At 42.0% G+C, this 25,025-nt stretch overlaps 2 protein-coding genes across 6 annotated transcripts in view; one reads left to right on the forward strand and one right to left on the reverse strand.

Moving 5' to 3' along the window:
* The window catches only part of LOC146986056 (GTPase HRas), a 236,183-nt gene that overhangs the window by 205,693 nt on the left and 5,465 nt on the right, over positions 1–25,025 (forward strand). Inside the window, exons 1-3 of one of the 4 annotated variants that reach the window (XM_085779650.1) lie at positions 15,246–15,578; positions 23,654–23,817; positions 24,689–24,867. In XM_085779650.1, coding sequence (XP_085635776.1) covers positions 23,707–23,817; positions 24,689–24,867 — 290 coding nt within the window. In that variant the 5' untranslated portion in view covers positions 15,246–15,578; positions 23,654–23,706. Of the gene's footprint in view, positions 1–15,245; positions 15,604–23,653; positions 23,818–24,688; positions 24,868–25,025 lie in introns of those variants that run through there. The other 3 variants (XM_085779648.1, XM_085779649.1, XM_085779651.1) reach the window with 3 other exon arrangements.
* Positions 4,214–14,142, reverse strand: lrrc56 (leucine rich repeat containing 56). Of its 2 annotated transcripts, none has more exons than XM_085779638.1 (13): positions 14,012–14,142; positions 13,541–13,718; positions 13,028–13,115; positions 12,416–12,476; positions 11,149–11,245; positions 10,515–10,712; positions 7,410–7,587; positions 7,092–7,322; positions 6,923–6,990; positions 6,234–6,376; positions 5,907–6,109; positions 5,200–5,476; positions 4,214–4,862 (listed from the first exon to the last, which is right to left on the reverse strand). In XM_085779638.1, the coding sequence occupies exons 2-13, from the start codon at positions 13,703–13,705 to the stop codon at positions 4,673–4,675; spliced, it is 1,899 nt and encodes a 632-aa protein (XP_085635764.1). In that variant the 5' UTR covers positions 13,706–13,718; positions 14,012–14,142; the 3' UTR covers positions 4,214–4,672. The 2 variants fall into 2 exon arrangements, with proteins under 2 accessions (XP_085635764.1, XP_085635763.1); XM_085779637.1 differs by having other exon boundaries at positions 5,200–5,533.

Raw genomic sequence — 25,025 nt, forward strand, 5'->3', positions numbered from 1 at the left:
CGCTCAGCAGTTAGCCGGTGTTGCTGGGTAAACTAGCAGCCTCGGAGACACGGGTCCGACCCGCCCCTCGACCTCCTTAGCTCCGCCCCCTCGTCCAAATATGGTTTCTTCTGGCTCCAAAAATCAAAAATGGCGGCGCCCTGAAAGCCAATCTCCGGGCTTCACAAACGGCCCTTCACAAACCAATGGGTGACGTCACGGAGGGTTGCCACCTGGTTAAGACTAAAATAATTACCATATGCAGCTGTCAGCTGGCAAAAAGTGTTCCTGGCTAAATTTAAACTCATTGCAAACTACGACACCTGTCTTTTATCACTGAGGAGGATCTTATCTTCCAAATATGTAACATGTTACAGCGTGTGTTTGACCTAGAAACAGGATGAAGTGTTAGAAGGGAAAAGTTATAATTGCTCCCATAAAAATTTTTTCAACTGGAACAGTCTGTTTCCTAAACAAAGGGAAGGGAAATCAACTATGTAGCAGTGATATTAAGATATTGGTTTTGGGTTTAACAAAAAACCTTTAATGATGAATAAAGAATAAAAACACTGAATTAGCTACTACACACAATTTAGCAAATCAAAATATGATTGTTATATTGTCTGTTATTATTAGCCAAAATGTGCATCATATGTTACCAGAGTCCCAATCCAGATAAATTAAAGAATACAATTGTCAATTCTCAGTGAATGCTCCTGCAAATGTCCCACATTCATCTTTCATCTTTCTAGGCCAAACATTCCTTAAACTACAAAATCTTATTTGTTGAGAGGCATGTGGTTTTGCCAACACATGCAGAACTAAAATAAATTCTGTATTTGTCCCACAAATTACAATCACTGCTCTAAAACAAGACCTTCTGAAGAGGAGACAATTGAAAAGGAATCACAAAGCAGAAAACCCACAACAGCTGTTTGTGGTTTTCTTCTGTTGGAATAGATTATTAAACACATATTATTAAGGCCTGTACTTTCTCTAAAAGCATGCCAAGATGCAGTAATTTAAAATTAATATATGCAGTATTAGTAGGCCAGAAAACAGGCTTCTGTTCCACTCCCCGTGGCATTTCTCTTTTTCTTGGACAACAGGTATTTGTCAGAATGCATGAGTTTTATTCACTTGATCCTCTTATTGCATGTTTTATGCTGATCTTAATGTCTATGTGTGGTGCATTTATTAGTTTTACTATCTGTTTTCTGTGGTGTTAATTTACATTGGTTTTAGCTATCAGGCCAGGAGAAACTGGATAGGTGGACAGAAGTCAGGACTTGTTAAGGTGGTTGTGAACATGTGAGCAGAGGAAAACGAAGGTTAGAAGCAGTGCAGCAGGAGATGGGGTACAATGTCTACACACATATTGTATGTGGTGTTTATAACACACATTAAATAAGGGATATCAATTCAGCATTGCAAAACAATGAGGGTTTGACAATGCTTAAATCTCTATTTGTCATATCTGATCATTTTATACTTTATTAGTAAAATCACAAATGTAGTTAAACTACAGTACATGGATGGAAAACCAATATTAATATATATTTATGGAATAACAGGAAAATAAACACAACACTTGGCTTGTTTACATAAAATATATTGCTTTGCCATGCAAATTTATGACAACTGTATCACAAAGAGCATTAACCCTAGTTCAGTACATGGATAATTGTAAATAATTGTATGACTTGTATATCATTAAAGACTGTATGTCTGCCTGTGGTTATAAAGGTGTCAACATAAAAGTGAGTTATGTATCCCAAATACCTCCCAGTGAAAGGAATGTTCCTTCCGGCAGGATCTTGTGGTCTTGCATGTACTGTACAAACCTGTCTGAACTCATACTGCAGGTATTTTCAGTCAACAGCGTGACCTGCCTCAAGTCAGTGTTATTACTGCCTGATAATAAAATGGAAATATCACATTCCTTTCTATGATAAAGTTCACTGTTGTGTTGCTGTGTTTGGGAGTGAGGTGTCAGTTACGCGTGCCTACCTTGTTTGCATTTAGAACATGAAGAAGCAGTAACCTACCCCATGCAATTAGACTATTTTATACACCTCATGTCTTTGATAGCTTCAATGACAACTCTTTGGGTGGATCTAACTACCTGAGATGATTGAATCATGGATTTGTGGCAGACAGGGGTTTTTCGATTTTTGTTTTTGTAGTCATTGTCAGTGAAAAGGTCTTACAAAGCCAAGTTATGATGGGTGTTTTAGCTGTAACAGTGTTGTTTCGACTTGATTTTTAACACCTGGGCCGTTACTATTCCAACCCACTGTGTTTTGTTAAGCCAGAGGCCTGTTGTTTTAGGCTTGTCTGTGGCAGTCTCATTTTTGTGTGTATGTTTTCTCAGTAACACCTTTCGTGGAACTTCTTCAAATTTGGCACAAACATTCACTAAGACTCAAGGATGAGATGATTGGATTTTGGTGGTCAAAGGTCAGAGGTCATGACAAGCTCACTTGGGCCTAATGAATGCAATATCCAGAACTCCTCAAGGGAATCTTTTGTATACAAATGCATTTGCCCCTGAGGACAAGTAAAGGTGATTAGATTTTGGTGATCAAAGGTCACAGTGACACAAATGGTTGACATTCTATATGACTCATAATAAACAGGAATGTTTTACAAAACCTGTCTTAGTGGCAGGAGCATACAACTCCAAAGTGGTAATTCAAGTTGTATCAGATTCTAGATGTATGCCTTTTAGAGAAAAGCATTTCCTGTGAAACTGTTGTTTCACTACATATCAGACATTTTAGAGGAAATTGTTCTTCTTTGCAATCCAATTTTCTGCTTTTCTCACAATATTTACTATCTCAAATCAGTAGATAAAGCCCAGGCCTGACTGGTTTGTTACATTTTCAGGTAATAACAGGGAAGTGGAAGTACAGGCCAGATTAGGTCTTGACGAGATGTGAGAATGATCCCTTTCTGAGAAATTACCAAGAGAGAACTCGGGCACCATCCTATACTTTCCAACCATAAAAAGCCCCACTTTTCACTCCATTCTCCTCAATTTGTGTCTTGAGACTTAATAGCACCAGTGTGATGAGAGTATGGCTGAAAACACCTGATGGACAGTGGGAAAGAGAAAAAATCCAACGGATGAAGATGAGAAATACAATGTTATATTACTGCTGCTATCAAATGGCTGAGTGGACTACATGTACATACACATCATACATTCCTGTGTCTGACATGTAGCCTACACACTTCTTAATCAAACACGGTAGAGTGATGTATTAGCAGCGCTCTGAAGATTTAATGACTGTGTTTTGGCACTTTGGCTCTTGTATTTACATCCTGTTTCTGTGTATAGAAGTGACGCATATGATGACAGAAATATGGGAAGTGCTTTCCAATGTGTGCATGTCAGGTATTCATACTGGGCAAGTTTGGAAGTGTCAGTGTGCTGGTTGTAGCAGAACCACTGAATTTGAACTCCATGTAAAAATCAAAGTGACAGTTTCTAAATAAAACCTTCTCCTAACCTTACACATCTCAAAGACCGACTGAGGTGTTCAAGACCAAAATACTGTTGCTGCTAAGGGTCTCAGGACAAAATCTGTCTCAAATTTCCCTTCATATTACAATGGATAGTGAATTTATACCACATCTCATGGACAGCCACAGAATATGTCACCATTAGACCATGTGTACTCTAAATGGAGTTGATTTGTACCAGTCAGTTCCTCGTGATATGTATCTGGCAATATGAAATGAAACACTTTGTCCTCTGTTAGTAGTCCCCAAAGGCAAAGTTGATGTAAATGACTTGGATGAGCGCCTGCACAGAAAAAATGAAACTTGTCTTTCAAGGAGGTGGATTTTACAGGACTGTTTGTCTAATGAGGTTAAGGTGACAAATAGTATTTGATTTCATGTTTACAGATAGTGCCCCCAAGTGGCAAAATTACATTATTACACCATTAATCACTCACTGAGGGAAATCTTGTCTAGGTCTTATTCCATCTGCCATTATTATACCCTGAACAACCTGAGCAGAAGGTTCCAATTTGGTGTGTGTTTTTTTTTTCTATTTCCATGTTGTATGTTTAGATGTGTGCTGAATGTTATTTGTTAAATGTAGTACTGAATGTGAAACCAAATTTCCCCTTGAGGACAATAAAGCATGGATCTGAATCTGAACCATATATCTCAGTATTAATGAAAGAAAACCACAATGATCTGAAGTAGATAGAGATTTTTTTAATTGTGCCAAACACAAGGTAGAACTGGAGTTATAATAATGAAATATTTCAGCCTGAGAAATGCAAATGTGATGTAGTAATTACATCCCACATTGATTTTCATCTGGCAAAACACCAATTTAGTGACATTAATGGAATAATCTCATTATAGCAAGTCCTCCAACTACACAGCCACTCATATTATTTACACTTGAGTACACAATTACTCATTTTAAAGGAGGCTGGTGTGTCATTACTAACTGCACTGGAACGGCTTTCAATATCAAGAAAAAGAGACAGTCTTGTGGGAAAATAGTGTTAATCCCAACACACCTCAAGGCAGGGGATGAGCAAGGTTCGACGTTCCACTTAAATGGCCTCCATGCTACAACTCTTTTTCTTCAGGGTATGAAACAGTCACACACTTACACATCACATTTATCACTGGCAAGGCAGCCAAACATCAGCCCACTCTGGTGTCAGTCTGGCTGTGAGCTCCCTCTGCAGGCCTGAAGCATGTGGTGCTGGTGCTGCGTCTGTAGAGCTGCCCTGGCTGTGTGTGGACGAGTAATCACCGGTCTGTCCAAGAGTTTTGCCCTCTGAGGAGTGTGAAGCTTCTTGTCAGACTTCTTCTTGTCAGACTGCACACTGGATAAGTCCATGTCCACACTGAAAGACAGGAGTCCTTTCTTTAGTACCATATAAACAACCACTTAATGTTACACAGTGGCAAACACAAATTATTTAAATCACAGTTACACTAAATATATATAAATAAGTATTCTTCTTTTGTGAAAAAAATAATTTATTTCATAACTGTATCAATTTTTTTAACACTACAGACCAGATTACTTCAGAACCTACTTAAGTCCCACAACTAAAATGAAATGATGCTTTAAAGTAGTTTTTAATGTCACAGACAGAAAATAATTATATTATGTTTATGCTGTATAAATACATTTACATTGAGACACAGATTGAAACATAAAGTTTAATAACACCTTACCAGGATACAAGCTCTTCACCCAGGCCTCTTGCTGGTGGCCGGTGAGGTATGTGTGCAGCTTGACGTAACAGCGGTACACTGGTCCTCGTCACATGTGTCCCGTCTGAGTCTCCTGTTGTTGTGCCCGTCCTCTGGGAGCATCCTTCTCTGCCGGAATCACATAAATGCTCTGATTTGGTTTGGCTGAGTCGAAGCCTGTTTGCACGAATCCCTCGTGGGTTCCGACTACCGGAAGCTACTGTGGCACTGGCAGGGGGAGAAGGGTACAGCTTGCTGTCTGCAGACATGGGAGGTTGAGCCACGTCAGGAGATGAAACTTCTCTGTGACGCAGATCTGAAAGCACAATCATCACACATGGTTCAGTAGCTGCTATCAATGTATGTTATGTGCTGATTTATAATAATTTATTTTGGGCTATGGTTAACCAAATGCCATGTGACTGAACTAGAGTTTTCCCATTGCTCTTTCAAAATTGATCATTAAAAACTGTTTCTATAATGGGAATGTTAAGAGTCTGCATTTCATTTCACATGAACATAAGGCTGTACAGGTCATCAAATGGGCTGACACTAGACAGAATGCAAATAGCCTAAGATGCAGTCCATATACTATTTCTAATTAACTTGCAGGAGATGTTGTTGTCAAAAGACTGTCACCAGATTTTCATATTTTATCACATTCCCATTCTTTTTCAGTGAGAATTCACCAGGGGAAAGAGACTGGAACGAGGAATCTGGTGAGGCAGCGGCTGGGCTGTCTCTGCGCTTCTCCTCTCCATCTTCTTCATCGTTACTTTCATTTCTCATGCCACCAAAACCTTCCTCTTCTTCATCTCCTTCCTCTTCTTCATCACTGTGTTGAATAACCAGGACCTGTGGCAATCTTTCTGTCTTTATGGCCTGGAGAAGCCTGTAAAACAACAGGAGAGGAAGGTCGGACTATCATGGCAAAAATTAAGAATCAGCTTTCATATAATTTCATAATTTCATGTATCAGAGAGAGAAAGATAGAAAGCTGTGTAAGCGTTTAGTACTTGCTGTGCTGCTCCCTCCAAGCCCTAAGCTCAGCAAAGACATCACCACGGTCTCTAGCATCAGGCTCCTCAAGGTCGTACGTGTGCTCCGGTACATGGATAGGCAGGTCGCAGGGGGCGAAAACTGACCTGGTGGGTGCAGTCTGTGACACAGAAGAGAGGGAGAATGAGCGAGATGGCAGGAGAAGAAGCTAGGAAACAAACAAGAGAGTTGAATACATCAGTCAGGAATATATACTTGGGTAATGATTAGACAGTGCCAACAAAGGTAGGCCGAACAGTAGGTATGTAGATGACAGAGAGGGACAGCAGCGGCGTGTATATGCTAGTGTAACAGATCACATGGCGCTGGCAGCAAGAGCCCCATCTGTCAAATCCCTCTGACACGGCTGCATCCCTAACACATCTCCACACCCCTGCACACTCCCACTACTGCGCCAGTCCTCTCAGGTTTCTAATAATTAGTCCCTTCTGTTTATACTGACATGATATTAAGGAGATGAGCTGCTGGTGCCAGACGGCCATAATGACCTGTCAAAGCCCATAAAGCTTGTTCTTTTCAGTGGACACAAAGTACTCTGCTGCAAGGGAGTCATCATGCAAAACATTGCAGATTGGTGTGGATAGGAGGTCTGTTTTTCAAGAATAAAATATTTTTTTGTCTGTTATACAAACTACACACCACATACCCGAAGCTTCTCTCTCCTTGCTCGAATAGCCTGAGCCGGGTTCCCACAGAACAAGATCTTACCTGCTCCTTAAAAAAATCAACAGATAAGAGGGATTTCAGTAATGATTTTTTTTTTTAAATCCTCTAGGAGGCACTGTTGAGTAGAGACTGCTATTGAGGGTCTTAACCATGTGTCATGACACTGGTTTCTGCTTCCACTGCTGCTAGATCCGAGTCTGCAGAGCCAGGTCTGGACCCAGGAGGGGACAGAACTCCAGGCCCGGCCGCTGACATGGGTCTGTAGCCAGTGTGGGGTCTGGAGCCCGCTGATGAGAGCGGCCAGACACAGGAGCGGCTGGAGGCAGGGCGTCTGGCTGAACTGGGTCTGCCAAAAGGGCCCGTACTGTCTGCTATCTCCTCTAGAAAGACAAAAGTGAATGGTCCATTAAATACACTAGTGTAATTAACTGGTCTGCACTGATTGACTCAAAACAACATACACACACCATCTTCAGTAGCACGCTGAGAGGAGTTGCGGTCTCTGATGGAGTTTCGGAGAATGGCCCAGTCTTCTCCCATGGTGCCGCTGCAGCTCAGCCCATCCTCTTCCACCCTTACACTGTCTAGGTAACGTAGCTGAGGGACCAACTCCCTCACTGCAGCCCGATATCTATAGTCTGCACCCTGTCAGGAGGAGAAGACGCAATTGTAAGAGAGAGAAAGTGAAATGTTACACAAACTGTGGTGCAGTTTGTGACAAACTCAATACCCCTCCCTTTCCAGGCATAGGAGAGCCAACATGGCCTTCAGGTAATGAAAATATGTTGTCTGATCTGCACTACTATAGAAACATGGCTGTGCAACATGGTGGACTGAACTTGCTCTCAATCTAGACATGAAAGGTTCATGCTGAGCTGTTGAATATGCAATCATTCTTAATTTCAGTGGTTGCACACCAGCAGAAACATAATTATGAACATCATCAATCTAATCTGTCAAAGGAATCCCCCTCAATTATATACACTCAATATATGTATAATGTGTAAAAACTGAAGTAGTGTGAAGAAAGTGTAAAATATACTTTGTGCCAGACTCAGGTGATGTATGGGGCGCTTATAAAGTGAACTATAAAACCTGTTATTTAAAACATCTTATGATTTTATTTTAGATTAATGGTATGTGCAGTCTTTGTCCAACTTCTTCAAGTGCATTATGTAACAGCATTTTCAGGACTGCTTAATGTACGGAAATCTATCACTAATACATACATTCCTGTTGTGGCCATGCAGTTTATGGGATGGTTAAAATGATATAAAATATTTGCTGTGTACTAAGTTCATAATTGACTAATTAGATAAATAGACTACTCAGATGCATGCTTGACATCAACTGATCCACTTAATGATGCGCTTTGTACTCCACTTGGCTCCAAAAATATTGAATCATTGCTCCTCTACTCTAAATTAGGTTTCATTATATGTAAAGTGCTCTGTAATTTGGCTATACTAAATAATGCATAACTATACAATATGATACACAATGCCTCATATGTGATAAACAACCAGGATAAGTTGCAGAGGAGATGCCAGGTGACTCATCACCATGACATCATCGATTTGACCCACATTAAAAAAAAGGTTTATATAGTCTACCAAACCTTTGGTACTCTTGCAGTCCAAATGTAGGGCAGTACTAAATGTGTCAATAGTTGCTAGTATCACATTACAATAATACCCATTATCTGTATGGTATCTTTTTGCACTTGTTTTTGACCAATATGATGCTTAAATTCATCTATGAACCTAAGACTGAGTGAAGCTACATAAAACTATGCAGGTTAATAACCAGTCCACAATGGGCACTTTGGACGGAGGTCTGGACATTTATCAGCACACTGACAGACAGAGAAGGAGGGGAGAGAGAGAGAGAGAGAGAGAGAGAGAGAGAGAGAGAGAGAGAGAGTCTAGTAAATCACTGAGCTACTGAGCGATCAAATTAGAGCATGGCTCTCCTGTCCTTTACCAAACCACACAGATGCAGTGAATGAAAAAAAAGACAGAGAAAGGCTGGCAAGGAGGAAACGAAAAAGAAAAGAGGAGGAGAATGAGGGCCGAGTGAGAGGAAGTAAGCAGATATGTGTGTGTTCTTGTGTGTGTGTGTGTGTGTGCGTGTGCGTGTGTGTGTAGTGGAGCAAGAGGAGTGATAGTTTGGCAAGAGAGCAAACCCAAGACCCCCTCAGTCACTACAAAGCACAGGCCTAATGCATATTCAGCTCAGCATCTCCCCTCATTGCCCTAGTTTCCTAATTAATGCTCGGCTGGTGGGTGTAAATAAACACATTCACAGTGGCCCAAAAAATAAAAGCACACTGTGTCTCAAATCCATGGAAGGTGCAAATGCAGCTTCTCCCCTCTATGTCACTGAAATGGTCCTCGGTGAGCTGCTTTATGTACTGGACATTTACATGACATTAATAATGTATAAGGCAGTTTTCAAAGAGATCCAATATGCACAGCAATGTAATAAAAAAAACAGTCTGTGTCATGGTGTCCTCACAGAGGGGTGCATCAATTATGAGGCTGTTATGTTTGATTATTTTGATGCCTCCTGCTCGCCCCATCTCCTGTCTGATGTGTTGAAGCCCCAGAAACAGAGCGGTGACATCACATGGATACTTTCATGTCTCAGCACACGCTAATTACATTTTGGCCATTATCTGACAAGGCCATGAGGGCTAACAGCATGCTACTGTAGCATTGGGAGACACAGCTAACTGAATGATACCTACATCAGACCCACAATTGGCATTTGCAAGTTGGCTTTTACGACATCAACTGAATACAACACTTCCTCTTCAGGAACTCTGCCCAGCTCCTTGCTCAACTGTTCATTCACCTCCTTTCTCCGTTTTGCCAAACTGCAGACTCTCACCCTTGCACTACTTGATATTAGTCCCTTAAAGGGGACATATTATGGAAATAACACTTTGAACACTTTGAAGGCTCTTTAACATAGGGTGTTTGGCTTGCCGTCCGGCCCCCAAAATGTGAGAATTGACCAAAAAAAATCTGTACTTCGCAGGTTCCCGAGGTTGAAATCCATGTGGTTTTACGAGCTGTTCCCTTGGTTGTCATACAATGATGTCATTAGTTTTCGAATTTGCATAAGACCACTTCTACCTGTGAGTACCGGTACCGGTAAAAGGGGCCAGGGCGGGGTGAGCAGTGGCTCATTTGCATTTAAAGGGACAGGCACTGAAACCAGAACAGGGCAATTCTGAGCAGATGAAAAGAGTGCTGTGATGTTTGATCCTTTGGGTATTTTGACCGAAGCATGTGATACACATGTCTTTAAGACACCTGGAAACTATTCTAATTTGTGGAAAAGGGGCATATAATATGTCTCCTTTAAAGTTCTGTGAACCCAGGATCTTAGTTGCACTGTCTTAATGCCATAATAGTAATCTGGATACACAAAAGAACACATAAAAACACACATACTCCATCAGATATATATATAACTTTACCATATGTGTGACCATCTCTTTTCACTGTATTGACATAGAAGTGTTATTCAGTTCTATGCACAATGTTAACTGGACGTTAGCTTACCTGAGTAGCAGTGGGGTTTGGGAGCACGCAGAGAGGATTTCCCTCCAGGGTGAGTGTCTGGAGTTTGCCACACAATCCCAGATACTGGACCTGGACTAAGTCATCCACATCATTCCCTTCCAGATCTAACAGCTGCAGGTTCTCCAGCATGCCGACCTGACTCAGGTCTGACACAGCATTATAGGCCACGTACAACTCCTGAACAGTCAAAGAAAAATACAAATATGAAAATATCGTCAGTGAGAGAGGGAACATATTAGACATATGGGCAGTTATCTGACAAAGAGAGAGAGACAGATGAAATCTTCCAAAGTCACAGAACCTGGAATCTTACGAATTAAGCTCTATTTTCAATTTCTCACATTACTTTGAAAATTGCAGGATTTGCTGAAATGGGAATGACCTGTGGGACTACAATTTTTCACCAATGCAAGTTCACAAAATAAGTGAAAACATGTCTTGCCCTTTTAAAATAAATATGAAAACTTTGTCTGAGAATGCTTTTTTTCTCCTCTTCTTTTAATCAATACACAAATATTTTAAACCTTTGTCCAATCAAGTTTTTTTTTTCACTTTAACAGTTTGCTGAGTTGTTGAATTGTCTCTCAACATGAACATCTATAACCTTCTCTACCTTTAGAGAAGAAAAAGTAGAAATGCCATCTAGGTCCTTTAGGCAGCAGCGAGACATCCACAGCACCTGCAGGTGGGAGAGGGTGGTTCCCAGGTCTCTAAGGAGATGAAATTGAATAAATTTGATTCATGGCGCAAGGGAAGGGAGTTACACAACACTATGAATCATGACAAAGACTATGCAGTCCTTTTGGCCACTGAAGCTTAAAGCTCCTTTCTCTTCCCTAGATGCGGGCCTCTCTTCTGCCTCCCACTTGTCTCAGCTCAGCACAGCCCTGCTCTGACCCTTCCAGCAGAGGCTCATTCAGTCTATCTACAACGCCGTTACACCCTCTCCACAACAGCTCCCTCAGCCCAGAGCAGGAAATGCTATCAGAGGCAGTGCACGTCCGGCTGGCTCTGCTCTGCTACTCTCAGGGTGGAGCAGACAGCTCCCTATCTTTCTGCTGTATACTCTTATCCTTCAGCAGTCTCTTGAGTAACAATTCTCCACCTGCCCTATTATAAGGACAATTTACAGTTTGTGTATCTCATCCGTGGAAGTTATTGCTTTTCCTGTATCTGATTTTGATGACACGGCTGCGGCTGCAATCAAAGTGGACACTGCAGATTTCCTGCCTTTTTTTTCCTGGAAAAGTCCAAATGGATGAATCTGAAAACTGATATGCCACAAATCCCTCTGTGTCCTATTGCGAAGCGGGTGAACCTGTTCTCCATGTGTGTCTGTCTCCAAAAATGTATCTAAACAGAACATCTGCTGCTATCTGGTTTACAAGCTTCAACATGCAGCCACCATACAGAAACATTGCATTACAAGTCCCTGTTGGAAAACCTTGGCCAAAGCAGAGCACTGCTCCAGACCTGCACTGCCACCGCACTGCACTTTTTCTGACCTGTCTTTCTACTTCAAAGCCCAATCTTTTTTTTTTAACTCTGTCCAAGTCATCTCACGGAAGAGTGTCCGTCACACACATTCAGCCAATGTAAAGCATGACAGTAATCCCCGTGGATCCATCCCTGCTGAAGGTCAAGTTACAGTTTTCTGTAACTGTTTACACCAAGAAATGTGTTTTGTGGAAGGAGTAATACATCAGGAACACATATGCTGTTTTGTTCCATTTCACATTTGACTTTTGGTTTCAGGATTTGCAATTTCTTGAGAATCCCACACTAATTGCGACATAGTATAAGTGTGTGTTGTGACGAATTTTCTTCCCCAAGGGTTTGGGGAAAAAAACAAGACTGTATTTCTGGAATTTGATGCTTACCTTATTGACATGATCATGCTGTTGTTCATTCTCAGTTGCACGAGATTGGGCAAGAAAGCACCTAGAAGATCATCAGACAAACAAAACAATCTCTCCCTACTTACATCACAGTGGGGTGATTATTACCTGGCTCATTTCCAAATGCACAACATCATGTGTTCAAACTAAATTAGCTTAATAGGAGTAGCATCTATAGTGATGGACTAGGCATGACTCACAGATGTACAGATTACACTTTGTTGTGCCTATTCGTTGTGTAATATAGGATTTTCTCAGGACAGAGGTGAGTATAATTATGGAGTTATTCCACAATTATCAGTTCGTTCTTGCCCTCAGGTCAGTATACCTGACAGGAAATCTGGTATGGACACAGTGCATTAAAGCAGTTTGTCTATTTCTGCTTTGTAGTTGTCTTGTTTTTAAAAAAAAATATCTATCATGAATCATTTTGTACGACACATAAATACAACAGGAGTATGAAAGAAAACCCATGTCAATGACAAACAGTGAGCTGCAATAAGTATTCACGCCAATGCTCTGCTTATACAATAGGTTTTGAAATAGTAGTCATGTTTAACTTTTATAAATGCCTTGGTGTACGTTATATCTCACCAAAGTTACCCAGCGTGTATTCTTGTGTGTCTATGCAGATCTCCAGTGAAGTCACATGAGAGAGGTCCCGAGTTCCACACAGCAATTCCTGTGAGGAATGTAAATTATCAGTACAACAGCTGACCTCTGACTGGCATACTGAACTGGATTTTGCCTTTACTTGACTTTGTTTCATTATTCAATATTTGCCTGTGACATACACCCATGACAAATTATGGAAAGCCCATGGTGTGAAATAATTCTGTCTCACCTCACCTTGAAACAGCAATCTCCACAGCCTGTGCTGTCACAATACAGACATAATAATGCAGTGGGAATACACAGAGAGGACGTTAGATTTTTTTCTCTCTATGCTGGAAGGTCCTATGTTATCTCTCAAAACTAGTCTCAACAGATAAGATGGAATAAATTTGAGTCAAGCACATAGACTAACATGAAGGGAATCAAGGGAGGAGCAGGGTGTATCAGTGGGATGAGCACAGGCTGTATCCTCAGGCACTTCTGAAAACTTACAAGCCTGTCTGAAGAGAGGTAAAGCTCCACTGCTGTCTCCAAGTCTTCAGAGGTTTTAGTGGCAGGAGTTGGGTTGACAAGGCCTGAACCACTGAGCTCAGTGACCAGAACTCGTGCTGTGCCAGGACGAACCTCCTGGGGCGCAGGCCCATGACAGCAGCTCATCTCTCACGACTACCTGAACACAACAAACAAAATGAAAGCGTCTCGGTCGAATGACGTTCTGAGAAACTAAGAAGATGACAAGTACTACTATAAATAGTAATAGGCCTATGTCTTTCGTATCCAACTTGCACTAATTATATTAGCTAATCTAACTAGCATCAAATTAGCTAACAAATTACCGTTAGCCTATCTAGTTTGATTAAATGCTGACATAATACGGAAAGAAAGTTATTCCAGTTTGAATAAACTCGGAAAAAATACTTTAAACGGTATATTACACAGTGAATTCACTCAGAATACATTTACCTGTTGCGAGAAACGATAGTTCAGGGAGATAGACTACACATTTACAGAAAGACAGCCTTGCTTACAAGCAAAAGTTTGCTTGACGACCACAAAGACTTCCTGGATACCACACTACGAGGCCCGTGGCTCGCTGGGAAATGTAGTACACAAGAAACTAGTGGCGTTGATTACAGCCATTACAGCGCTTTCAGTTCGACTCTTGAGGACAGCATGTAGATAATAATTATCAAAGAGCTACTTTGATCAAAAGTTTCACCTTCTATGACCCTCTGAACTGTCTATGCTGAAATGCACCCACCTTGGTCTGGTGATGCATTCAAATGGTCGTTGTAAACTACGGGTTTGTCAATGAAAAATAAAAAAAATTCACGTGTCTCAATTATGATCATTTAGGTTTCACAACAATAATTTTCTTGTTGTCTGTCTAGCGAAATAACACACCAGGGATCCTTTTTGATTCCGTTTCAAAGTGATTAAGGGCAAGACATCCGATTTAGATACAATTAATGTTTTATTTTTGTGAAGTCCACTGAGTAAAGATGGAATTGAAGGTCAAACAAACACTTAAAATGAAGCAGATCGTGTGTATATATTATATTATGACACATAACAAATTACTACACGAATACAACTAATTTGTATTTAGGAAGTTACATCCTTGGAAATAGCTAGGCTTCCTTTGAGAATTTGGGTTTTAACAAAGAGTTCACATGTACAAGATACAGATCCACTGCTTATTGTGGGCTTTTTGTGCTGATTAAGATTTCTTTCATAGACACTATCTGTCAAAATATGTTTGTTTTTGAACAAGCTCAATTTGTAAATTATACAAATGTTTCAATATTTTCTACCAAAAGAACACCAGACAGTGAAGAGAGGGTTTATTTATAAAAAAAAACACTTAGGTCATTTTTATAATGATCATGTTAGAGACTAGCTTTGCTGATGGTTGGTGTTTTCAGGTGGGTGGGGTTGTATTTGGGGAATTTGGACCTATGACCTCAGCATCCTGCTGGCTCGTTAGTCAATTCAAACGGATCTCCATCACTGTACTAAAATGTTTTCCGGGATTTGTTGTCTATCACACAAGTGCAATTTTGTAATCTTCGATTAAGTCGGTAATGAACAGCTGTTTTGGGGGGGGTCAGCTGGTGTTCACCGCCGAGTAGGTATTTTTCCGACAGCGTGTGAACGCAGCAGTTACATGCATGGTAACCGGGGCGGTTCTATGTTTGATAGAGCTGGGCGTGGGCTCGACGCTCCTCATCCCCTCTCCTCTCGCTCTCTCTCTCTCTCTCTGTGGAAGCACATTGTTCAACGCGGGCTCGTTTTACCCACAACCAATGAATGCCTTGGTGCATTTTACCTACTGAAAATTAAACACTCACTGGGAAAAGAGAATAAGGTGCAGATATCCGAAGACGGCGGGAAGCAAACCAAGAACATTTTGTTTCCCTCTTGAATACAGCTGAGAGGCAACAGAGTTGGAAGATTTTTTTCTTCTTCTTCTTCTTCTTCTCCGGTGGACGAAACGTCGCTCTTGTCGCTAATTAGACGCCTGCTTGTTGTAAGTATGCAGTGCACATTCCTGTGTCCGAAATATGTCGGCAGCCTCTGTATTTATCTGGTGGTAGGTTTGCTTTTTTTTTCTTGCTTTTTTTGAAATGCTTTCAGTGATTTTGGCACGGCTGGAAATTGCGGTCCACTGTTACAACATGTTAGCTACAGTAGCTATCATAACATTTTAATTCACGCCCGGCGAGCTTTAACGTCATCTGTCGAGCTCAACAACTCATGCTCGCCTTTTTTTCCCTCCAGCCCTTTGAATATAATATGGATATTGCCTACACATCACATTGAAAAAAAAAAGGAAAAAAGAAATGTCCATTTTGAGAAACAGTCTCTGTGAGTTCGGGTATTGAAACTTGGTTATGGAGGAATCTGATTGGACCGCGGATTTCCCCTTCTTTTCACTTGTAAAAACAGAAACCGAAGGCACTTAAATGAACATGACTGTATAGTGGCGAAATGACTTTGTGCGGCCTGTGTTTTTGTCCAGTGTAAAAAAGACAGTCTTGAGTCTGAGGTTGCTGCTGCCGATAGTGGCCACAGACAAGAAGGGTGACGCCCCGTCACACTCAGTAGAAAACCGAATGTATCACTGCGGAAGTTAGATTCCATTACAAGGCATTTATAAAGCTGACGAGGAATAATTTATACTCTGGAAGCTGACTGTTAAAACTGTTTAGTAAGTTGGAAAAAGAAAAAAGAAGGCAAAGACGGCACAAATAGGCTACCTCATTGACCATTAGGCTACTCAATTTTGGCCACAGTGGCTTCTAAACGAGAGGAGAAACCATGAACTCATCCAGAATTCATTTTTATTCATTATAAGAAGTAGAATAGAAACATTTAAGCTGGAGTTGTTTGTTTTATGTGTTTCTCTGTTGCCTTTATGGCATGTTATTGTCATTGACAGCTGTTCATACCTTATTCTGCTCACCACAATATCACTGTGGCTTATCTAAGCATCATACGTGACATGTAACACCTACATAGACCACATAAGTAGGCCTAGCTACAGTGCAAAGCAAAAGTCCACTGTCACCACTGAAATTGACATCGGCACCTGTAGTGTTCGGAGCCTATAGGTAAAACACTGTGGCAGCTGGAAAACAGCTGGAGCTAGTTCAGCCAGTGATGGAGGTGTGATCTGTTGTTGTCTGTCTCTGAATGGCTGAAGCCAGGGTGCTTTCCAGCTGACTCCTCTGGATACCAAGATTCTGCAAATGGCCTCCTTTTTTTATACTGCTTTCATTTACAGCTGTTTACTATGTTGTGCAGTGTGTGTGGCTTTGAAGACGGCTCGGGTAAGGCTTGTGTGTACATGTGAGGAGATTTTCTCTGGTGTTTTTGTTTGGGATTCTTTGGGAAAACTGATGGGGATCTTGTGCAGGTTAACTGGCAGATTTGTTTACATGACCCAAATTCTGCCTTGTGTGCACTTTGTTGCTTTTACATGCCACTCAAACACACATTTAAAAAAAAAATGGACAAGAATGTCTCATTCGTCTGACTAGCCAAAAAAAAAAAAAGAGCAACTGATGAGTTTCGGGGTGTTTGGTGTCTGATGATAAGCCTTGTGGCTCCTCTAACTGGCAGGCCTTTGTGTGGAGGTCAGCTGGCCTTTTCATCTCTGCTGCTGCCTCCACTGTCTCACCCAGTCTGACAAGCTAAAAGGATGACCCAGTGGAGAAAAGGTCACTTGGACTCCAGTGCCTTTAAGAGCGGCTTGTTTAAGTGTGCGCACTCCTACTTCTCCTCTCCATCTGAATGTTTGGGATAATTATTAAATGGATGGTCCTTTTTGCGATATAGTCTAACAACTAGATTTATCAGATAGACTGGATGATAAAGAATCACTTCAAGCTCTCACTCACTTCTATTCATTGGCCCCGGAGAGCAGGAGAGTCATTCTTCAGATGCTGATCAAAACGTATGCTTGGATGCTGTTCAGGGGGATGATGTCATTGGTGAGCAGTGGGAGGGTGCAGTGGGCTACCGAGGCTTTAGGATGGCTCTTGGAGTCTCAGTGTTCGACTGTGGTGCCTCCCCAGAGAGGGTCTCCTTACCATCATTGCTCCATTAAAAATCTATTATCTCTGCAGTGGGCTTGTGGCTCTGCCAATATGGATTCTTTAACCAATTAAGCACTTTAATGGAGAGCAGAATGCATGTCAAGGAGGACGGCCATTCATGTACCCTCCTACTTGCACCATGTGTTGAGGTCAGAGAGTTGTTTTCCAGGTTACGTGGAGTCATTGACTGTAATATTGACCGTCCTTATCAGAGCCATACGGTTGAATTAGCTTAGAAAATGCTGCAGAATGTTGTGCATTTTCATTATTGATTTCTTTATTTATTTATTCATTTTTTTTCCAGTTTCCAGGTCAGCCCCTCCTTCCTGTGGCTGGCTGTGCCCTTGGCATATAGTAAGAGTGGCCCTCTCACTCCCTCGCCCACAGCCATTCTCCTTCCATCACCCCTCTCTCTGCTCTGTGCTCGCACCCTCCGTAAGCTGTCATGTAAGATTATCCTCTCGGTCCAGGCGGGGCTCTAGGGTTTCAAAACGAACTGTTAATTTCCCAGGCTGGAGGTGGCGAGCTATAAATAACCTTAAACACAGACATACTGTGTAGTGCTCTATGATCGGAAAGGGAGCAGCCATGTAAAGATTTGGGAGAGTTGGGGAGGAGAGGTCACCAACTTGTAGACAAATCTCCAGCTATGGCTGTCTCAGAGTAGCCTAATCACTGTGAACAGCATAGGAGGGAAACTTTCTCTATTTGGCTTGTTTTCTTTGCTACAGGATTATTAATTGTGTCTTATGTAAAATTTAGAAAAATAAAAGAATATAGCTAGCTTTTTTAATAACCAAATTTTATTCAACAATCTGCATTATGCAGTATCACAGATTCAAGGTTTTAGACTATAATATGCTCCTCCTCCCCCAGCAACCTCAATAGCATCAATACTACTAATATTGATAATTTAAGACATTAAATGAATACAGAATATTTGTACAACTTAGAAAAAGGAAGGGGGGTGGGTGTGGGCGGTGGACAACTGGTCATGGACCAAATCAACATATTATTTTGACTGCCTGCACCCTACAAGGTCACCGTCTATTATGTATAATAGATACAGATACTCTGTTACATCTGCAGACAATAACCATTCATACTCACTGAGCCCCTGTACTGTACATGCACACAGCTGTGTCTGCATTTGGTCATGTTTCCCACACCTTAGCCCCAATGGGAAAGATTTCATTGACTCTAAGAGGGAGATGAGAGGCTGCCAATGTTTGTTGAATTTTTCAGCCGAGCCACTGACGGGAAAATTTGATCCTTTCCAATTTCATTAATGATTGCAATTGTGTTCATGCTTTTTAAAATTTTTATACAGAGGTTACTGTTATTATTACTTCTGTGTGTGTGTGTGTGTGAGGGGGGCATGTGCAGATGTGGCCAACTGTTGCACATCTGGAGCAATTACTGACTGCACAGGTTAATCATGCGCTGACTGTAATTACTGTACAGTATGAAAATTAGGAGTTTAGAGGAGAACAAGGGAGGTGTGGCATTGCTACAGGGAAAAAGAAAGAGTGAGGTAAAAAGTTTATTATGCTAGGTCCCTGTGTGTGGATGAAATAAGTAAAAAAAACAAAAAAAACAATAGATTTTCATTGATGATTGGGTTCTCTCGTGGCTTTATCCTCATCCATCGTCTCTTATCTACACAAAGCTCAGTATGAGTCCCTCCCGACAACAAGTGGCTCTGAAAAAAAGCAACAGCATCTATCAATGATTAATTTTCCTATTCATCCCCATATGTATGTGTGGATTATTAATCAGCTGCTGACATGGCCTAGTTTGAGACGAGATGGCACTGCTGCTGTCTGTGTTTCTTTCTTTCTTTAGTCTCCCAGCAGCGGGCACGTGTGTATTGAATTTGCATTTTTAGGCTGTGTATACCAGTGGTTTGGCAGATGTACACTTGAGATGTGGTTATGTAGAAGAAAAGCAGCAACCAGCCATGTCAGAATCCGGAGAGTGGTGGTGGGTGTTTGCGAGAGTGCGGGTGTCAATCACTTCTGTTTTTATTTTGTGTGTCCTACATTTTTCCGTCTTTCTTACTCATAAGTTCCGTTCACTTTTGCTTTATTGGCACCAAGCCAGTGAGTATTACTAATATAACAGACTTGGTTGCTACTGTCAGACAAAGGCTCGTTACGCAGGGAAACCAAGGTCAGCCAACTATGGATGAGGTGAAGAATATGATGGTGTGGTGGGCGTGAAGTGAATCTTGGTAGAAGGTTAAAGAACAGAAACATTGGAGAGATCCTCTCGCTCATTTTCACAGCATCTGTCGTCTTGGACTGGGAATAACTTTGCGAAGACAGATCCAGAAACTAATGATTGTGCTCAGGTGTAAAGATTTGCTGTATTTTATGTTATAAATAGATAGAGATTGATCATTTATACATTTCTGTTCTCCAGTTTCTTAATATTTATTGGCTAGCATATAAATGTATTTCGCTAATATTGGCTTCTATATTGTGGTGAACAAATCTTTTGACACTTAATAGACAATACTGTTGGTCGATTGGGAAAAAGCAGCAGCAGATTAACTGATAACGTAAAGACAATCCAATTGCATACTGTTTTATTCAAACACAGAGAAGTAGTTCCTGGCAGCCAGCCACTGATGTGAATTCTTGCCCCGTCTTGAGCTCGTAGCCTTCGGTGACCAAAGGTGCTCCACCGTCTGCCGGCCCTGTACGACGAGTCATCCCTCTTTGCACAGCTGCTGTTTATTTGGCCAGAACAGGCTCCGAGCGGCGAGGGCTGGCCGCACGGCTCGGCCATGGGCTCTATCTGTACTCCAGCCAGGGCCAACTGCACTGTGTACCAGGTTGATTTATTTACAGTGAGGGAAGAAGGAAGTTAAATGTTTGGCCACAAGATTGAGGGGTCAGGATAATTCCCTTCCTGTTGTGCTTGAGAATTATAGCAGCAAGGGTGTTTTTACAAGGCGGACGTTGTTGATATTGGTGACGGCGGTCGGTCAGAGCTACCTGTTCCATTAAGGCCAGCAGTGGCTTTACGGGATCACAGGGAGCGTGTTGCTAGAACATGTGTGTGTCCGTGTGTCACTGAACGAGGCCAGCTAGATGGCTGTGTCTTGTCTTCAGTTAACAAGTCTGCTTTTTTTTGGTCAATCATTAACATCAGTCAAGCCAAGTCTCGGTCCTGGCTAATCTTAGTGCACGGTTACACACACTTTCAGACACAAATAACACTGAGCGAGTTTTTTTTTTTACAGAGGTGCAATGCAGACAACCAAACCCAGAGACACATTTAGGAGCAGTGTCTGTTGCTTTTCTCTTATGGCAGAATTAGCTTTGTAAGTTTAGTTGGCGTGTCGTTCCTTCATGAGACTTTTACAGAAGCGTGTTCCCAACACCTGTTACTACTCCTCTCTTTCTACAAGTCAAGTTTAAAAGCTGTGTGTGCGTGTACTCCCTGGAGGATAAACCACAAGAGAGTGGGTGTGTGTGTGTGTGTGTCTTCGTCTTCTACTCGGGCCGGCCGAAGCGCTGACATTCACCGCTCTTGAGTGAGCAGCGAGGAGTTTGTGTTACTGAGCTACGCGGAGTGCATTTTATGTTCGGGGGGCGGCAGTTGGTGTCCTGAAGAAGGTAAAACAGCATATGTGACCCGCGGCGCTCGTGAAATCCTGACAGATTGATTACACACTGTAGCAGGTGGTGCAGGTTGGTGATTATTATTTTTGTCAGCTCAGTTAGCATTCAGCAAAGTGAGACAGTGGCAATGAGCAGACTGAGATGTTTCACCTCACGTGACCTTTTTTTATTCTTGACTGCTCCGCCTTAACAACGAGAGAGGCTGCTTTTTAAGGAAGAGAGACTTTTAGGTTTCACTTGGTGTTTGGGTGGACTTGCTGTGTCAAAGAGGGTGTAATACGAGTCTGAATCTGTCCAAAATTTGACGTATAATGGCGTGAAAACATCTGGAGCTCAGTTTTTAGCTAATGTGTCAAACAGAAAGTGGAACTAAACAGCCACTCAGGGATTTCGCAATCTCTCAGGTAAATAGGAAACCCCAGTGATTTTCCCATCTGTCATCAGAGATGTGTGCTGTGATGTGATAATCACAACCGATGCTTGTATGATGTCAAACTGAGGTTGTAACCACGGCAGCGGCTGGATCTATTGGTCACACCAGCCCCGGCCTGTGCGTATTTAATTCCTCTGGATGGCTTCATGTTTTTCCATCACTGACTCATCGTGTCTTCGACAGGGCCTGGTACTAGGTCATTTTTAGGTCATAGATTTGGTTTCTTTTTTTGGGGTCAATTTGCAATAAGCTGAGTCATACATTGTCACTGTATGTAATGATAACGCCCAGATGACTTCTCTCTTTACCAGTTGACGCAACACGCGTGGAATTTCACTGGCCAGCAGCAGCAGACAGCGCTGTGGCGGGTTGTTGATGTCAGGATGCATGATGTGCGTGCCTTTGTACTGGCTCGTGTCTATACATGTACACACATGCAGGGCCCCAGCTGACTCAATAGCTCAAACTGCGATAACGTAATTGAGCCAAGCTTTTCAGCAAAATTTCCACGTTTACTGAGCAAACTTTGTTTTTGTGGTCAAATCCGGATTAGTTAGCAATACTCCACCTATAGCTCTCTGCTTTCTACTTTCTGCTGCTGTCAGTAGGTTGTTGATAAAGGGATGAGAACCCAATAAACTGTGGCAACCCTGAACTTTTGACCCAAGGTGAAAGAGAATATATGCACCACACCCAATAATTTAAAAACCTGCCTTCAATAAATGGGAATGGGAAATTCCTTTTGTGGGATACACATTTCCCTTTTTTTGAGTAACATGCAAAACATGGTTTGAAATTCAACCACTATAAAAATATATGTCCTCCAATGTGGGAACTGCTTTACTTAAAGGGGTATTTCAACATTTTGGCAAATTCGCCTATTGCCATAATCCCCGAGTAGGTTTAATTGTTGGTGCAAGCTGTTTTGAGATCGGCTGAATTTGCCAAAATGTTGAAATATCCCTTTAATTAAACGACTCTGTTTTCAACTGGCCCAGGTTCATACATTCTTGTAAAGGCAGTGTTCACCTGTGTCAGTTTTAGCCTTCACAAAATGGACATCACTTATTCTTTCTCAAGAGACTGGCATGTTTCTTTAATAACTCGCTGTGATTTACAGTCAGGGCATCGACTAGACCTATTAAGTGAGTTCAGTGGTTCCACAGGGGGCAACTGCAGGTACACCTGGTGTCATAAAATCCTCTTTTAGGTCTCTCATTTTGTTGCTGTAGATTGATCCCTGTGGAATAACCAAGCCAACCCAACAAAAGCAAAACAATATTGGCAATAGCGCTTTGTTAGGAATGGACAATTACATTTCTTTTACACATTTTTTTATTTTTTTTTTTACATCTTTACACATTTTTAGATCTTTTTATTTTCAGCTCTTGTTTTTACTTCATTCTTGTGGTGTTTTTCAACAGACAATTTTTGGCCGAGGCGTCTCTCACCTTGGGTTCAAAAGAGGCATGAGTAATGTGAAGCCTGAGTGATGAGGATCAGTCTACCAGTGTCGTGCCCCTCCTTTCTCTCCCTCGCTGCCTCCCTAGCTCTCCCTCTCACACACACCCTCTCTCTGCTGCTCACACTGAGCGGGAGAGGATTGGAACATTGAGTACCTTCAGCACATTTTTCACATTCCCCTTTGAGGGTCTCAACCTCAGCCCCCACTACACACACACACACACACATATACACACTCACACCCATACACTCCAACACATTCACACAAAACACTAATGTTTCTCACCCCTGGACTGTAGTGACAATGCATAATATGTTTTGTCTCCACCACTGGCTATGAACCGCATCATAGCAGGGCAGTGGCGGAGAATATCATGCCAAAGCTGTTGTGTGTCAGTTGCTCTGATAATGTGTATATGTGTGTAATACTGTATGCTACCCTGCACCTTTCTCTAATTCCCTTTCGTCTCTCCAGCAGTGGTGTGTGTGTGGCAAGCAGCAGCAGCAGCAGCAGCAGCAGCGGCAAAGATGACGGAGTATAAGCTGGTGGTGGTAGGAGCTGGAGGCGTGGGCAAGAGTGCACTCACCATTCAGCTCATCCAGAACCACTTTGTGGATGAATATGACCCCACCATAGAGGTATGACTCTGTTCTGCGTGTTTTGCACATTATTCTTGTTGTGTCAGGTTTGTTTTTGGGTGGAAGGTTACTGAAGCCGTATTGTTTCAGACACAAGCTCTCCCCTGCTCCCCCTTGAACCGCTGTGTGGATGTACACCTCTTTACACCCATGTGATGGTTTGTGATTGTTTCACACAATCGTCCAGACCCATGTCAATGCTTGAAGAACATAGTCTAAACCCGGAGACGACAGCTCAGTCCCAAACCAAGCAAATTTAATTTCATTAATTGGTTAATCAAATGGCCAGGCAGAGAAAGACACATCCACTCCGTCCTTCTTTGTAATTCTTATATTCTCATGAAAATAAGACATTGCAAAGAGAAGAGGGAAGCCAGTGAGAGTGTTTTCTCCTCTTTTCTCTCTTTTTCTCCCTCTCTGACTCCACTCTATCCCTCTCTTTCTCACCACGCCTGCCTCTGGCCAGACAATGTCCTTTTTGTGTATTTGCATTCCTGGCCCCTATGCTCTAACAAACAAAGGGACGGCACTCCATGTTTTTGTGTCTGCGTGTTGGAAGGCTAAACATTGGCTCCGATGCCCTGCTCCTCTGATCCCTTGTTGTTCATTTGACCTCGAAGAGTACAGGGAATTAATAACACATACCACTTAATACGCAGTCAGTTGACTTCACGTCTCTAGATCTTTGCGTACGTACATGCTGCTTTGCTCTTTGCACAGCGACCGAGGCCACGGACGTGACGTCCTCAGCGACAGCAACTGACCCACAGTTGCCTCAAATCCCACAAGTTCTGCTCATTCACACATTTCACTGGTGTTTTTTTTGTTACCACTTCTCTAAACGTTTGAGTTTCTCCCCTTCTCCCTGCAGGACTCGTACAGGAAACAAGTCGTGATTGACGGGGAGACCTGCCTGCTGGACATCCTGGACACTGCAGGTCAGGAGGAGTACAGCGCCATGAGGGACCAGTACATGAGGACAGGGGAGGGTTTCCTGTGCGTCTTTGCCATCAACAACACCAAGTCTTTTGAGGACATTCACCAGTACAGGTGTGTGTTTGTGTGTATATCAAATAAGGACAGAGAGCAGAAGGCACAGCATTGTGATATTGACATTGAGCATGTCGAGATCTATTGTTGCAGATGTGAACATGTGTATTCGCTGGTCAGGTTACAGACCAGCCAGGGTGGAGTTAGTTCAGGCACAA

This window comes from Trachurus japonicus, chromosome 6 (genome assembly GCF_045865225.1).
Source record: "Trachurus japonicus isolate A0001 chromosome 6, Traja_1.0".
NCBI lineage: Eukaryota > Metazoa > Chordata > Actinopteri > Carangiformes > Carangidae > Trachurus > Trachurus japonicus.